We start from the raw sequence: 17293 nt of genomic DNA on the forward strand, positions 1-17293 counted from the left end.
TGCTAATTATCTGCCCTGTTGGTGTGGTCTTTCATTGTTATTGGATTTATTGAGTATGCCCGCAAGAAAATGATTCTCAGGGTTGTATATGGTAACGTATATGTACTTTAATAATAAATTTAGTTTGAACTTTGAATTTAACATAAGGAAGTCCACACTAAAGATTACATCACAGGAAGGAGGCCATTTGGCCCATTGCATGCATGCTCTCTTCCAGCAGAGTAGCTCCATCAGTCTTGTTCTGTACAGCCTTGAGACCTATTGCCACCTCCCACCATTAGTAATGTAGCACTTCCAGTGGTGGGAGGGTTTAATTACAAGGACATTGTGTTTTGAAATTAAATGCTGCTGCTACAATAAATGTTGAAACTGGAAATCCTGGGAGTAAATGGAAAAGAAAAAAAAATGCAATTACTCCTAAAAATCTGCATCTCCAAGAGGTATTAATACCTGAAATTGAGCCATTGATTGACTGAATTTGAAACTAAATGCCTCGAAACACTTTGTCAATGCCAATTAAATGGTCTCTGACAACTTGCACTTGTTCTTTAATCGCTCTTCACTTACTTGTTTACAAGGAAAACCGCCTGGCCTATCACCAAACTGTTCTAAAGCTTGAACAAAGAAATGCCCATTTTTTATACAGAAGTTCAAAAACCAAAGTAAATTTATTAGCAGGGTACATATATGTCGCCATATACAACCCTGAGATTCATTTTCTTGCAGGCATCACAGTAAATATAGGAAATATGATAGAATCAATGAAAGACTGCACCCAACGTGATGAACAAATTATCAATATGCAAAAGTTATCAAACTCTGCAAGTGCAAACAAAAAAAAATGTAAACAAGCAATAAATATCAAACAGATGAAGAATCCTTGAAAGTGAGTCCAAAGGTTGCGGGAACAGTTCAGTGATGGGGTGAGTGAAGTTATCCTCTCTGGGGTAGGTTCTGAGGCTCTTGCACTACTTTCTTGATGGCAGCAGTGAGAAGAGAGCTTGGCCTTGATGATGGATACTGCTTTCCTGTGATAGCACTCCATGTGGATATTGACCCAATAGAAATATTGCGCTCTTCTAAGTCTCATCTGCACGTTTAAGTACCAATCAAAATGCACATTTCAGATGTTAATCAATTAAATCATCATATTAAAGGATAATAGTGCTTAAGAGTTAATAAAATAACAGTCCACTAGTAAGTAACACACACAAAATGCTGGTAGAACGCAGCAGGCCAGGCAGCATCTATAGTAAGAAGCACTGTCGACGTTTCGGGCCGAGACCCTTCGTCAGGATGAAGGGTCTCGGTTCGAAACGTAAACAGTCCTTCTTCCTATAGATGCTGCCTGGCCTGCTGCGTTCCACTAGCATTTTGTGTGTGTTGCTTGAATTTTGAGCATCTGCAGCTTTCCTCATGTCCACTAGTAAGTGTTGCCTTAGAAGCCTCCATTTCCATCTTCATCTTGTCTTGGTATGGTGACTGTGAATGGAAAAGCTGTCCAAAGGAGAGCTGGGCTTTCAAGGGCTATGTTCATCCTGGGTAACTGCACTACATCTGCACACTGTCTCTGTCAGTTTATCATCTTGACTCTTGCTGTACTGAATGTACAAGCTCAGCAAAGGTGACACAAAGAGGAGTCCAGCTCTCAAAGGTTCAGCCTGAGACTGCATAGTGTCTGCACTCTGCTCTGTCATCTCACCATCTCAAGCCCCGTCTTGCTGCAAACTTACCCTGAAGAGTCTGGAATAGTGTTTCCAAATTGCAGCCCATGAATTATATAGATTCAGAAGTGTTGAAAATACTCAGCAGGTCAGGAAACCTCTGTGGAAAGAGAAGCAGTTAATGTTGTGGGTCCAAGACCTAATGAAGGGTTTCGGACCTGAAGCATTTATCATTTCTCTTTCCAGCGATGCTGCTTGACTTGCTGAATATATCTAGCATTTTCCATTTTATTTGAGATCTACAACATCACTTGGTTTGTGTTTATTTTCATTTACCTATAAGTAGTGTAAACCCTCTCTCACTTGTTAACTCTATACATGTGCCTTCTTGACTTTCAAGGACCTGGAGGCTCTGTGGAAACATTGTTCTGCAGACCTTGCTCAATGACAGATTCATTTTAACTTTGACTATAACATTTTCCTTCTGTCTTGGCCATAATTTAGATCCATCCTTGAATTATTGTCTAATCCAATAACCCTTGGTGATATTTCTTGCCGATAGAGTTCTGCTTTCTTGAACATTCCCCATTCCCATCACTCATCAGCCTTCAACTTTCAGCAGCCTTTATCTTCTCACTGGAATTCCATATCCTCTTTAATAAGATGCTTTTTAAACCCTTTGCCTTTGATTATATTTGGCCATCTGCACTAATATTTTGCATATAGTGTCATCATGTGAAATGCTTTGGAATAATTTCATGTTGAAGGTGTAATATAAAGTTGACACCTGCTGGCTCTAATTTGCAGTCGGATTTCTGGATAAGATGTGATAAAACTCCAAAGTTCAAATTAAATTTATTATCAAAGTAAGTGCATTTTACCATCTACCACCCTGTGATTCATTTTCTTGCGGGCATTCACGGTAGAACAAAGAAATACAATAGAATCAAGGAAAAGCTACACACAAAGAGTAAAAAAAAAACCAGCCAAAGTACAAAAGACAAACTGTATAAATATAAAAAAAATAAATAAATGTAAATGTTGAGAATATGAGTTGTGGAGTCCTTGAAAACGAGTCCTTAGGAGTGAAATCAGTTTAGAGTTCAGGTGAGAGAAGTTATCCATGTTGTTCAGGAAGCCTGATGTTTGAAATGTAATAACTGTTCCTGAGCCTGCTGGTGCGGGATCTAAGGCTCCTGTACCTGATTCCCGATGGTGGCAGCAACAAGAAGAGAGCATGGCCTGGATGTTGGGGGGGTGGGGGGGGGTGGGGTGGGGGGCGGTCTTTTCTTGTGGCAGCACTCCTTGGAGATGTGCTCAATGGCTGGGAGGGCTTTTCCTGTGATGGACTTGGCCGCCAATACTTCTTGTAGGCTTTTTCCATCATGGGCATTGGTGTTTCTTGTATACCAATTCCTTTCAGAATTAAAATGGTGTAGGGAAAAGGGCTGTGTAGCATTTTCTCCATAGTTCTTCCACATTAACGCGCCAGAAGGAGTTGGAAATAATTAGTTTCCTTGCTGTTGTAAAAGCCATGTTTGGGGGTCTGAGGAAGTATTTATTTTGTTTCTGACTTGTCAGTTTTATGTTGCCTTCAAAGGAGACTGTGTATCCATTTCAAATTGTATTTATTTAGTTGCCATCTGTTATCTGCCATCAAAGAAAGTTATGATATTTACTTTGAGTTGTATCTGGCATCTATTGCAGCTGTTCTGTTCACAGTTGATAGTTTGTTTCAGTGACCTACAATTATAGGTGGCAGCAGCTCAAATGGACTTGGTGGGTTTGTGTGAATAATTTGTAAAATTTCACAAGAAGTAATTCAAATGCTTTCTTCACATCTAGAGTACTGGGGTATAAAGGCTGAGGTACAGGGAGAAGTTCCAGTCATCATACCATAGCAAGGATGTACTGTTGACACAACATGACACATTTTATTGTATGTTTTGACATACACATGACAAATAAATCTAATCTTAATCTTATTTAAAGAATATTACTGGGCGCCAAATGTTAAATAAGAAAAGTGTTAAATAACAGATTAGCAAATTAGGATTACAATTAAAATTTTTGTGGAATTTGGAAAGCCAATTGATTTTCATGATGTCAAGGGACACATTTGGTCGACAGAAAAGAAACTATTCCCATTGGTTAGGATGCCCAAGACCTGGTGATATAGTCAAAAAGTTCGAGCTAGGGCTTTCAAGAGTGAGGTTAGGAAGCACTAATATGTGAGAAAATGGTAGAAATCTGAAAAATTCTTGTTCAATCCTTTAATTTTGTATGTGTGTCTTAATAGAACTTGGTTAACAAAAAGGCTGGGAAATGGAATTGGATCACAATCACCCTTACTTTCATTGGCAGAAAAGTCTTGAGGGACTGAATGGCCTCCTTTCTGTGCTACCTTGAGGACATTCAAGAGGATGTTTCCTTTAGTGGGGGAGACTCAAGTCACTGGGTATATTTAAAGCAGAAATTAATGGGTTCTTAATTAGTAAGGTTATGGGGAGAAGGCAGCAGAATGGGTTTGAGAGGGATGATAAATCAGCCATGATGGAATGGTGGGACAGACTCAATGGGCCAAATGGCCTAATTCTCATCCTATGTCTGATGATCATTCAGAGTTGTTTGTTTTCATTCTGGCAACAAAACAGTGTTTGACTCTGCCTTGGGAAATAGGTTTTTAAATGATATCTGAGCTGAAGGCAGAAATGAGAATTGGAAAGATTTCTGGAGTTATTGAAGCTCTGACCATTCCACAAAGAAGAATTATTTCCTCTGTATTTTCAATGAACTTGTGAGCATATAATCTGGGGCTTGAAATCTCATCGGTGTGTGTACTGAACCATAACTTCGATGCCTCTCACTCTCTGGCCTGTGAAAAAGGGAAGAAGTGAATTTAGGACAAATCTCCGACAATCTGCAAGTCAGCCCTGAACAGATTGGTCTGGATGAAGATATGTTTGGCAATCGGTTGTTCGATCATGAACAATAGAAATAAAATGATAATGTTGAAATTGTATTAAAATTATAGAGCAAAAAGTCATTAGGAAAACTCCTGTGAGGCTTGTGATTTGGGTGCAGATGGTAGAGCAGATGACTTGCAGTACCACCCCTGACCTCAGGAGGCACTGTCTGTGGAGTTTACACTAGCTCCCAACGATCATATGAGTTTCTCTCAGTTGCTGCAGCTTCATTCTGCACACAAAACTGTGCAGGTTGATGGGTTTATTGGGTTGGAAAATTTGTGGGCGAGTGCAGAATGTGGAGAGCGTTGACAGAAATGAAGGGAGAATAAAATGGGATGAGTGTAAATGGGTGCATGTTAGTTGAAGGACTGGAGGGCCCGTTTCATATTGTGTGAATCTGAGACTTAACCAGAATGAGGAGTGTACTGTAGATTCAACAACTAAAAGAGAACTGATCCCTCCTTGCCTCCCCCCCCCACCCATTAGCCACCATCAAATACCAAAGCAGGGTGGGCAAGTTAGCTGGAGTCTCACTGAACCCAGTAACTCCAAGAACTACCCTGGCAGCAGTATGACAGCCTGGACTTGCAGGTTTCCCGTGTTATAAAATCATAAGACAAAGGAGCAGATTAAGCCATTCGGCCCATTGAGTCTGCTCCACCATTCTGTCGAGGCTGATTTATTATCCCTCTCAACCCCATTTGCCTGCCTTCTCCCCAGAACCTTTGATGCCCAGTCTAAGCAAGAACCTATCAACCTCTGCTTTAAATATACTAAGATTTAAATGTAATACGACTTGTCCTCTACAGCCATCTGTGGCAATGAATTCCACAGATTCACCATATTCTGATTAAACAAATTCTTCCTTATCTCTGTTCTAAAGAGAAATACTTCTATTCTGAGGCTGTGCCTTCTGATCCTAGACTTCTTCACTATAGGAAACATCCTCTCCACATCCACTCTCTCTAGGCCTTTCAATATTACAATAAGTTTCATCGAGGCACTCCACACCATTCTTCTAAACTGCAGCACATACAAGTCCAGAGCCATCAAACACTCATCATTCATTAACTCTTTCATTCCCAGAATCATTCTGATGGACCTCTTTTGGATCCTCTCCAATGCCTGCATATCTTTTCTTAGATAAGGGGCCCAAAACTATTCACAAGACTCCAACTGCGGTCTGACCAATCTCTTATGATGCATTACATCCTTGCTTTTATATTCTAGTCCTCTCGAAATAAATGCTAACATTGCATTTGCCTTCCTTACCACTGACTCAAACTACAAGGAAATCTCAAGTCCTTTTGCACATCTGATATTTGAACTTTCTTCTGGCTTAGAAAATAGTCCACTTTGGTCAAATGAATAAAAGTGCTTGACAATATACTTCTCTACACTATATTCCATCTGCCCTTTTTTCCCTTTCTCTCTATCTTAAGTCCTTCTACAGCCTTCCGGCTTCTTCAACAGTACCTACCCCTCCACCTATCTTCGTAAATCTGCAAATTTGGCACAAAGCCATCAATTCCATCATCCAAATCATTGACATATAACATGAAAAGAAGTGGTCCCAACACCAACCCCTGTGGAATACCACTGGTCACCAGCAGCCAATCACTCAAGTCTCCCTTTATTCCCATTCTTTGCCTCCTGCCAGTCAGCCTATTTTCTATCCATGTTGGTATCTTTCATGTATTACCATGGGCTCTTATCTTGTTGAGCAGCCTCCTGTGCGACACCTTGTCAAAAGCCTTCTGAAAATCTAAGTAAACAACATTCACTGACTCTCCTTTGTCTATCCTGCTTGTTATTTCTTCAAAGAATTCCAACTGATTTGTCAGGCAAGACTGCCCCTTGAGGAAACCATACTGACTTTGGTCTATTTTATTGTAATACTCCAAGTACCTGAAACCCTATCCTTAAGAATCATCTCCAACATCTTCCCAACCACTGAAGTCAGGCTAAATGCCTCCCTTCTTAAAGAGTGGAGTAACATTTGCAATTTTCCGGTCCTGTAGAACTAGTCTATAATCCAGTGATTCTTGGAAGATCAGAACTAATGGCTCCACAATCTTTTCAGCTACCTCTTTCAGAACCCTGGGGCATTATCCATCTAACTCCGGTGACTTATCCACCTTCAGACCTTTCAGCTTCCCAAGCACCTTCTCCTTTTATATTATTGACCAGCTTACCTCATATTTTATCTTTTCTCTCCTTGTAGCTTTTTAGTTGCTTTCTGTTGGTTTTTAAAAGCTTCCCAATTCTCTAACTTTCCATTAATTTTTGCTATATGCCCTTTCTTTTGCTTTTATGCTGTCTTTGACTTCCCTTCTCTGGAATAGTTGTGTCATCCTACCTTTAGAATACTGCTTCATCTTTGGGATGTATCTTTCCTGCACCTTCCGAATTTCTCCCAGAAACTCCAGCCAGTGGTGTTTTGTTGTCACATACAACAGCTTTCCCATGTTTAATCCAAATTAATCCATGCTTCATGGCATCCCAGATGAAACACAACTTTGAATGCTAGGATATCATTGAAACTTAGATTGAAGCAGTTTTACCTGCTTGATTCAATAGCTCCTCCCATGCATATTTGTCGTGAGATTGATGTAATTACACGCGTGGCTTCTTTTGTTATTTTCCTTTTCCATTTTGGGCAGCACAGTAGTACGGCAGTCTGCAAAATGCTTTTATGGCGTCAGTGACTGGGTTCAATTCTGTGGCTGCCTGTAAGGAATTTGTATGTTCTCCCCATGACCATGTGGGTTTCTTCAGGGTGCTCCGGTCTCGTCCTCTATTCCAAAGACCTATGGATCCATAGGTTAAGTGGTCACATCGTGTAATCTGGGTGGAGTGGGCTCATTGTGTCTGAGGGGCCTGTACTGTGCTATATCTCGAAATAAAATAAAATAATCTCTTTCAAAGCAACGCACGCATAAAATGTTGGAGGAACTCAGCAGGTCAGGCAGCATCTGTAGAGAGGAATAAACAGTCAATGTTTCGGGCAGAGACCCTTCTTCAGGACTGTAAAGGAAGGGGGGAGAAGCCAGAATAAAAAGGTGGGGGGGGGGGAGGGAAGGATGATAGCGAGAAGCTGGCAGGTGAAACCAGGCGGGTAGGAAAGGTAAAGGGCTGGAGAGGAAGGAATCTGATAGGAGAGGAGAGTGGGCCATTGGGGGGTGGGGAAAGAAGGAGGAGAGGGCAGGTGAGAAGACCCAAGAGGTCAGAGGGGGGAATAGGAGAAGAGGAGAAGGGGAGGGAATTTTTTTTACCAGAAGGAGAAATCTGCATTCATGTCATCAGGTTGGAGGCTACCCAGGGTGCCCTGCCACCCTGTATTTCCAGCATATGGAGACTTACTTTTGTGTAAAATTCTCTCTTTCTTCTTTTCTTGCCTGCTTTGTCTCTCTCTCTCCCCACTCTATTGTTCACTTTATCCTCTGTCCCTCTCCCGCCCCTTCCCAACTTGGTGTCTATCAGTTTTGTCCCTTTTGCTCTCTCTGATCCTCTGGCTCCCCATTCCCCCACCAGTGTAAATCTGCCAACAGTATTCTGTAACATCACGAGCAGGGAAAGTATTGTGGTGCGGCCTTGACTGTTGGCTGCTGCTTGACACGAGGCCAGGATGTCGTTGGTTGCTTATTTTATCTGAGGCACTTGAAGCTCATCATCGAGAGATGAGTCGGAAAGCACAGTTTGGAGTGCGGCCAGCTTCCTGTCACAAAGAAAGGAGGCTTTGCACAGTGGACCGGTAACTGGGGCCTATCGGTCGCCAGCTGCTTAATGGGAACTCTGTCTTCTGGAAATGCCTTTGAGCAAATGGGCATCACTGATGTGCTTGACCAGTTTGGACAACAGAGCTGCCATCTGTCTCTCAGTATACTGTAAATGAGAAGAGGTTTGATGCTGGCTATGTCACAGCCACTTGCTAAGAGATCACAGGAAAGGTTATAGCTTGTATAGTTTTAATATGCAATTTATTGTAATTTAAATATAAACCCAGATGCTGCTGTCCTGTTCAACAGCAGTGCTTTTTTTGTTATCAGTTATGTTCAATAAAGTTTATAAAAACTTCCAATCAGGCAACACTGAGCCACCTCTGGTAGTATTAGAACAGGTCATCAAAAGCTTGTCCATAGGGAAACTACCTTTAGTGATAAGTCCAACTTTATTTGTCATGTACATTGAAATATCAAAGCCTGCGATGAAATGCATCGTTTGTATTGGGGACCAACACAGTCTGAGGGTGTGCTCTGGGGAGCTCGCAAATTTCACCATGCTTCCTGTGCCAATAACTTACTAACCCTAACCCGTAAGCCTTTTTAGAATACGGGAAGAAACCCACGCGGTCTTAGGGAGAACCTACAAACTCCTTGCAGTCAATGGCAGGAATTAAACCTCAGTCTTACAGCTGGCACTGTAATGTGTTATACTGAACACCACTCTACCCTGCCACCCCAGTGTGCCCTTATCAGATGGAGAGCCAGTACTAAGTGTGGCACAATTAAAGTGCAGAAGACCAGTATTTAAATTGGTGGACTGGTATCCAGATGTCTGGCCCACTGACTTGGAGACTTGTGTTCAGATCCCCTCACAGCTGCCAGAAAATTAAATTAGATGTAATTAAATAAGTCTGTTTGCATAGAGACTAGTAATTATAAAATTATTGGCTTGCTGTAAAAATCCTTGTAGCTTAATGCAGTTTTAGTGAAGTAAATCACCCAGTCTGGGTGTATGTGACCCCAGCTCCACTAATGGGGCTGACACCCAGCATCTGCCTTGGGCTGACAGACCTGTGACTGGTGAGATGGGACAGTCATCGGTAATTCGACCCAAACATTCCCGGTCTGCTTCAGCGGTGTGGCTGAGCAGGCCAAACGTAACATTTGCTTGAAACGAGGTAAGAATGTGAGTAATGGTGACATGGCAAGTAGAAAGGATGAGTGGACACCAATCTGGCAGATGGAATAAGTGTTGGGGTGGGGGGGAAGGCAAGGTTTAGTAGAAAAATGCAGAATCTGAGTTTTTTTAATAAACGTCAAGAGATTTAGAAATTTTGTTTTCAAGATTAAGTACGTTAACAGTCTTCCAGCTCAACAAGCCCATTTACACCCATCTGACCAATTAACCCACTGACCCATATGTCTTTAGAATGTGGGAGGAAACCGGGGCATTTGGAGGAAATCCGCACAGTCACGGAGAATGTACAAACTCCTTACGGGCAGCAGCGGAATTGAACCCTGGACACTGACGCTATAATTGTGTTGCATTAACCACAATGCTGGCATGTCACCTAATATTGATATTCAAAGGAACCTAGGCAATGGTGTGCACCAGATACTGAAAGCTAGCACACAGGACCATCAGACTGTGAGCAAGATGGGTGATATAGGGACCTTCATTGATGGAGGATCTGTGTATAAGAATAAAGATGTTTCATCACCATATCTGAGGCCTTGCTGAGACCTCAAGGAGTATATTGTGAACAATTTTGGAGTCCTATCCATCTCAGTTTTGAATGCAATGAATGATTAAGCTCCCAATGTTTGTCCCACTCATTCCTCCTGTGAATGAAGAAATGTTTCCTCAATTCTAAAAAAAAACAGGATACACTTGCAAAGTGAGAATGCAGGGAAGATTCACCTATCTGGTTCCTGTGTTGACAGGTTTGTCATATGAGGTCAGCTAGGCCTCCATTCTGCAGAGATCAGAGTGAGAGGTGGACACCTAGAAATGTAAGAGTGCTGTACAGGGTGGGTATGAGGTGACTGATTCACCTGACCAGGGGGCAATGACCACACAATATACGGTAGGCACTTAGGAGTGAGATGAGGCAACATTTCACTTAAAGGGTGATGAATGTTTGGAATTCTTTACCCAGCAATGGCTGTGGAAGTTTGCTCATTGATTCCATTGAAAATAGGTTGATAGGAGTCTGCACATTGGAGGAACCAGAAGATCTGGAGAACAGGCAGGAAAATAGTGATGAGCTAAGGCAGGGGTTCCCAATCGTTTTTATGCATGAACACTGTACCTTTAACCGAGGGGTTCCTGGACCCCAGGTAGGGAACCCCTGAGCTAAAAGAACACAAGGATTCTGGAGATGCTGGAAATCCAGAATAAGTCAAGCAGTCAGGACAATACTCAATCTGAAACATTGACTGTTTATTCCTCTCCATAGGTGCTCCCTGACCTGCTGAGGTCCTCCAGAATTCAGTGTGTGTGTTACGTTGAGCTACAAGATCACATTGACAGTGATTTAGGTTTAAGAGGGCAACTGACCTGCCTTGCTTCTCCCGGAGTTCTTATCATTTTCCTTTCCTTTCTCTCCACAGATGTAACTGTTGCTTACCAGAATGGATTACCTGTCCTCTCGCTTAATCTACCGTCACGGCGAGAGCGCTGCCAGTTCACCCTCCGACCCATCTCGGACTCCGTCGGGGTGTTTTTGAAGCAGCTGCAGGCAGAGGATAAAGGCATTGACCGAGTCGCCATCTACACTCCAGGTATTGTGCCTCCCCAGTCTGGGAATGGGGACATTTCCGAAAGAAAGAAAATATTGCACCATTCACACTGAGCTAAAGTTAGAATTAAGAATCTCACTAAAAGTTAGTGGTTGAAAAAAATCAATGACCTCACTTAATTTTATAGCAGAACTGCAAGTTAAAGTGAAGTTTCAAGTGGATATGTGTAAGCCTGTATTTCCCTCATCTTGCAGCAATCCCCTGGTGTCGCTAATGGGAGAATTGCGGTTGAACCAGCATGTCTCTAATTTTAGTGTCTTAAGACTAGAAGTAAAAGATACACAATAAGTGGAATGTTTTCTTTTAGGGGAAATTGTTTCAAAATTGGGAATGAAAGAATTTTGGCTGATAAATTTTGTAAGATGATTTTGCTAGGGTTATCAGTTACTAAAATGTTAAAGCTTAAAATGAAGTTTAAGAACAAAATAAGGAGAGATTTCCCTGAGAGCATCAGCTGCTGTGAATGATGAACAAGGATTTTCATGCTGTGGAGGAGTAGCAATTGGGACACTTCACTGAATCTAGTGGCAATTGTAATTCTGGTTCCTGCCACTGTTTGTGAGGAGTTTGTGCATTCTTCCTGTACCTTGTGGGTTTCCTCCCATGTTCCAAAGACATGGAACAGTAGGTTAATTGGTCCATGGGTGTTAATGAGCAGAGTGGGCTCACTGGGCCAGAAGGGCCTCTTACTGTGATGTATCTCTAATTAAGTAAACTAATTAATCTGGTTCCTGTTTCTTTGTGATCTGCTGCAAGAGTGTTGTGCCACAATACAAAATATATTCTGAGACCAAAAAATGCTAGAAATCTTCCGCACGTTGGTTAGTGTCCAAGGAGGAAGAAAGAGCGAATGTTAATGAGTTGCATAAGAGAGTGCAAATGCTGTAACCTGGAGAGAAAAAGAAACATCTGCTGGAGGAACTCAGCAGGTCAGGCAGCATCCCTGGAGGCAAAAGCATGGTTGAGGCCTTGCATTAAGAGTGAGTGTTTGGTCATAAGCTGGGTTTCTCTCTCCACAGGTGCTGTCCAATCTGCTGAGTTTTTCTCTTGTTAACCCATTTCTTTAGTTAATAGAAGATATAACATTACAGCACAGTACTGGGCCTTTTGCTCACCATGTTGTACCAACCTTTAAACCTAATCTTAAAATTAATCTTAACCCTTCACACTTATGTAGTCCTCAGTTTTTCTATCATCCATGTGCCTACCTGAGAGTTTCTTTAATGCCCCTAATGGATCTGTCTCTACCACCACACTTGGCAGGGAATTCCACGCACCCAACACTCACTGTGTAAAGAATATCCCCTTCCAATACTTTCCTCTAATTGCCTTAAAATTATGCTCACTTGTAGTAGCCATATACACCCTGGGAAAAAGTCTTTGACTATCCTGTCAGTTGAAGCTTTGTGGGGGTTTAATTGAATTGAATTGAATTTCAGTTTATTGTCATTTAGAAACCACAACTGCAATGCAGTTAAAAAATGAAACAACTTTCCTCCAAAATGATATCACAAAAGCACAGGACAAAACAGACTACACCAGAAAATCCACATAACGTTTGGCAATCCCCAAATCCAGAGTCCGGAGAGGCTGCTGCGTATTAATATTGTGCTACCATCTTAGTGTGTACACTGGAAAGGAGCTCCAAACCCACCAGACAAAACAAGACCACCCAGACACACCAAGTCAGGAGACCAACTCTACCACCCAACAAAAAAGCCGGCATTTACGGGTGAAATTGCATTCCCGTGAAGTGGTTTACAAAACGTTTACAAGACCTAGAGCAGGCGTGTGGTGAGATTTGCAGTTACTTGCTGTTGGGATATACGCAAGACTGATGCTCATTGTCCATAAGTAGTGGTGAGCTGTCTTTTTTTGAGTGCCATGTCAGAGGACAGGAAACAATTAAGTCCACTACTGTGGGATTGTAGTCACAAATAGGCCAAACCAGGTAAGGATGGCAGATTCCATTCCCTAAAATGACATTAGAACATTCATGATCCAGTTGGATCTATCAGACAATTAAGTAGTGTTATGATTGCTATTTGTATAAGCACTCAGTGGCCATTTTATTAAGTGTGCTCTGTACCCAATAAAGTGGCCCCTGACTATGTTCGTGGTCTTCTGCGGCTGTAGCTCATCCACTTCAAGGTTCAACATGTTGCGGATGCTCTTCTGCGCATCACTGTGTAACACCTGGTTATCTGAGTTACTGTTGCCTTCCTGTCAGCTTAAACCAGTCTGGCTATTCTCCTCCGACTTCTCTCATTAACAAGGCGCTTTTACCCCCAGAACTGCTGGCTCCTGGATTTTTTTTTTTGTTTCCTCGCAGCATTCTCTGTAAACTGTGGAGAGTATTCTGCATGAAATCCCAGGAGATCAACTGTTTTTGAGATGGTCAAACCACCTTGTCTATCACCAACAATCATTCCACAGTCAAAGTCACTTAGATTACATTTCTGCCCCATTCTGATGTGTGATCCAAACAACAGCTGAACCTCTTGACCATGTCTGTATATTTTTATATACATTGAGTTGCTGCCACATGATTGGTTGATTAGATATTTGCATTAGCGAGCAGGCGTACTAAATAAAAGTGGCTACTGAGAATATGCATACAACAGTTGATTCAGTTACTTCAGTGGGGGGGGGGGGGAATCTTTTGTATTTGAATCAATACCTTTGTCACCAAAGGGGTAATCTGTGAGCCAACAGTGTAGCTGAGGTACTAAATAGTACTGCTCATCTGTATTCACCAAACAGAATGATGTGAAAGGTGATGAATTTGGGGAGAGGTACATGGATAATCTGGGTCAGATCATCATAAGAATGAGGAAGTGTTAGATGTCATAGGATGCATAAGGGTTGATTAAATCCCATGGCAGTAAGATCTGTCCCACTTTGCTCTGGGAAGCATGGGAAGAGGTGGCTGGAGCATTAATGGGTATTTTTGCATCTTTGTTAGCCACAGTGAAGTGTCAGGAGACTGGAAGATAGCCCATGTTATTTTATTTAAGAAGGACACTAGGGGAAAAAACCAGGTAACTAAAGGGTAGTGAGCCTTGCATCCATGATAGGGAACTTATTGGAGAAGATCCCAAGAGATAGGATTTACTCTCTTTTGCTAAGAATCGACTGATCAGGGATCAGTCATAAAACATGGCTTTATGCAGGGAAAATCCTGTCTCACTGATTTGAATTTTTAAGAAAATGAGTAAGAAGGTTGATGAACACAGGGCAGCAGATGTGTCCATTTGGACTTCAGTAAGGCATTTGACAAGGCAGATATGTTCAGAAGGTTATGACATATGGGATCGAAAGTGAGCTGTTTAATTTGATCCAAAATTGACTGGTGGTGAGAAACAGCAGAGAGTGATGAAAGGATGCTTTCTTATGGAAAAAGGAATTAAAATTAAATTTTAAAAAATGGATTTGCAGTGATCAGTGCTGTGTTGCCTGTTGTTTGTGATGTCTGTTAATGACTTGGTTGTGATTGCAGAAGGTATGATTGGTTAAGTTTGTAGATGGCATGAAAGTTGGTGGTATGGTCAGTGAGGAAAGTTGTCCAATTCCTCCTGTACCTCATAGAGTGGCCACTGAGTAAATGATCATGCTTTTTGTTGCTGTAGCCCATCCACTTCAGGGTTCACCTGTTCTGGATGCCCTACTGCACACCACTACCGTAACGCATGGTTACTTGTGTTACTGTTGCCTTCCTGTCACCTTGATCCAGTCTGGCCATTGACTTCTGACCTCATTAACAAGGCATTTTTGCCCACAGAACTGCTGCTCACTGGAATTTTATTTTTGTTTTTCGGACCATTCTCTATAAACTCTAGAGACTGTTGTGTGTGAAAATCCAAAGAGCTCAGCACTTTCTGAGATACTCAAACCGCTCTATCTGGCACCAACAATCATTCAATGGTTAAAGTCACTCAGATCACATTTGTGCCCCATTCTGATGTTTGGTTTGAACAACAACTGAACCTCTTGACCATGTCTGCATGGTTTTAATATATTGAGTTGCTGCCACATGATCGGCTCATTAGGTATTTGCATCAATGAGCAGGTGTCCCCAATAAAGTGGCCACTGAGAAGAAGAAAGCCCTCAACTCCGAGTGGAGTCATTGTGACGGCCTTTTTTTTTTAGCAGGCTTTCTTATTTTCACGAGACTGAGTTGCTAGCTCGACGCTCAACCCAGCACGGATGGAAAGCGTGCAAGGGAGCTGGCTGGATTCGAACCTGGAGCATTCACTCTGAAGTCCGGCGCTGATGCCACTACGCCACCAGCCAGCCCCTATACCTAAAGCAAGAGGTTTAAGGCGAGGGGAAGGAATTTTGAAAGGAGAATTGAGGGTTTTTTTTTTGCAGAAAGGGGGTTTGATATGTGGAACTTGCTGCTGGAGAAAGTGGTGGAGTCGATGCAATCATTATGATTGATGCACTTGCATTAGATAAGGCAAAGAAGGATTCAGACCTAATGCCAGCAAATGAGATTGGTTTATGTGGGCAAAAGGTCCTCATTGACATGGTGTTTTTGGTGGACTAGTTCGGTGTACACAATTCCATGATTCTGACTCTGAATAGAAGGCAAGCATTGTCATAGGTCCAGTAATGAAACCACTTTGCTGCCCATATGCCTGGATTTGTGATGGGAAGCTGAAAGGGCTGTCTCTAATGGTTATTGTGCTACCCCATAAGACTGTTTGTGCTAATCACCATATCTGTTCCTTCCTGCAGATGGAAATCGAATAGCTGCATCAACAGGGATCGATATCCTGCTCCTTGATGACTTCAAGTTAGTGATAAATGACGTAGCTCACTATGTGCAGCCACCAAAGAGAGGTACTTAATTCTCCTTATCTCTGGCATTAATTGACATTGAACTCCGCAGTCATCAACATTAACTCCTGCAGAACTTCTGGTTTCAGTTTAAGCCACAATAATGTTGAATGTTATTACTTACATTTACATTAAAAAAAATATCTGGAGCAGGGGTTCCCAACCTTTTTTATGCCATGGACCAATAAATACCATTAAGCAACTGGTCTGTGGACCCCACATTGGGAACCCCTGCTCTAGAGCTACTTCATAGGAGTGGTAACAAACTAGATTTGTCAATAGCCCTTGAGCAGTTGTTGCGGCAAAAATAGCCTGGTTAAAGAGACGGGCTTTAAAGACCATCCTTATAGATATACAGGTACGGAGGACTTTGTTTAATGTGGGGTGGTTGGTGCATGGGCAGCCACCACTTAGCCCTTAACAGATCAAACTCATGCACTGGCATTCTTCTTTAAGAGAATAACCCCTTAGGATAGGGATTTCCAACCTTCTTTATGCCATGGACCAATGCCATTAAGCAAGAGGTACATGGACCTCAGGTTGAGAACCCCTGGCTTAGGAGAAGATCATACTTGCCTCGAGTAATTGCATTACTTCATGGAGGAGAGGTTTTGTTTGGAGTGGATGAGGGGTAGCAATAAAATCTGATGTTACATTGGGGATTCTGCACAGGTCAAAAGTTAAATCCAACCTTCTAATCAGTGCAGTGCCCAAATAGACAATCCAGGTGTGAGTGGGTGTGTCTGACTGGCAGAATGAGCTGCTAGTTCTTGGTGGCACAATGTTACTGTAACCTAGATTTTTTTGGCTCGTGTTACCTAACAGGAATGGTGCATGTACCCACCGGATCAGGCAGCATCTGGGGGAAGAGAAAGTTTGCTGTTCGGGTTGAAGATGTGGCGTCTCCAACATGAATTATTAACTTTGTTTCCCTTTCCACAGATGTTGTCTCATCTGCTGAGTATTTTCAGTATTTCCAATTTTTATTTCAGATATCCAGAATCTGCCGTTTAAAAATTTTTAATTTCCACCCAGTTGATAGCAACAAGTCTGCGTTGGGTTACACCACAAATGATTTCCATTTATCAAGATTATGGAATTTTATACATCTCTTTGTTTATTCATGAGGGCTGGAAGTCATTGGTGAATTTTGTGAATGTCTGAATTAATAAAAGGTCCATAAAACAAAAATCTGTTGACAATCTGGAATTAAATCAAAATATGGGAAGTACTCAGCTAGTCAGGATACTTCTGTGGAGAGAGAAATAGAGGAAAAATTTTGGAATCATA

General features: G+C 41.9%; 1 protein-coding gene across 1 annotated transcript in view; it reads left to right on the forward strand.

The window, feature by feature from the left end:
* mcu (mitochondrial calcium uniporter) overlaps nt 1-17293 on the forward strand; it is a 199726-nt gene that overhangs the window by 163605 nt on the left and 18828 nt on the right. The window contains exons 3-4 of the mRNA XM_073025387.1: nt 10972-11142; nt 15902-16006. Coding sequence (XP_072881488.1) covers nt 10972-11142; nt 15902-16006 — 276 coding nt within the window. The remainder of the gene's footprint in view (nt 1-10971; nt 11143-15901; nt 16007-17293) is intronic.

The sequence above is a fragment of the Hemitrygon akajei genome, chromosome 21 (assembly GCF_048418815.1).
Source record: "Hemitrygon akajei chromosome 21, sHemAka1.3, whole genome shotgun sequence".
In the NCBI taxonomy this organism is placed as follows: Eukaryota; Metazoa; Chordata; class Chondrichthyes; order Myliobatiformes; family Dasyatidae; genus Hemitrygon; species Hemitrygon akajei.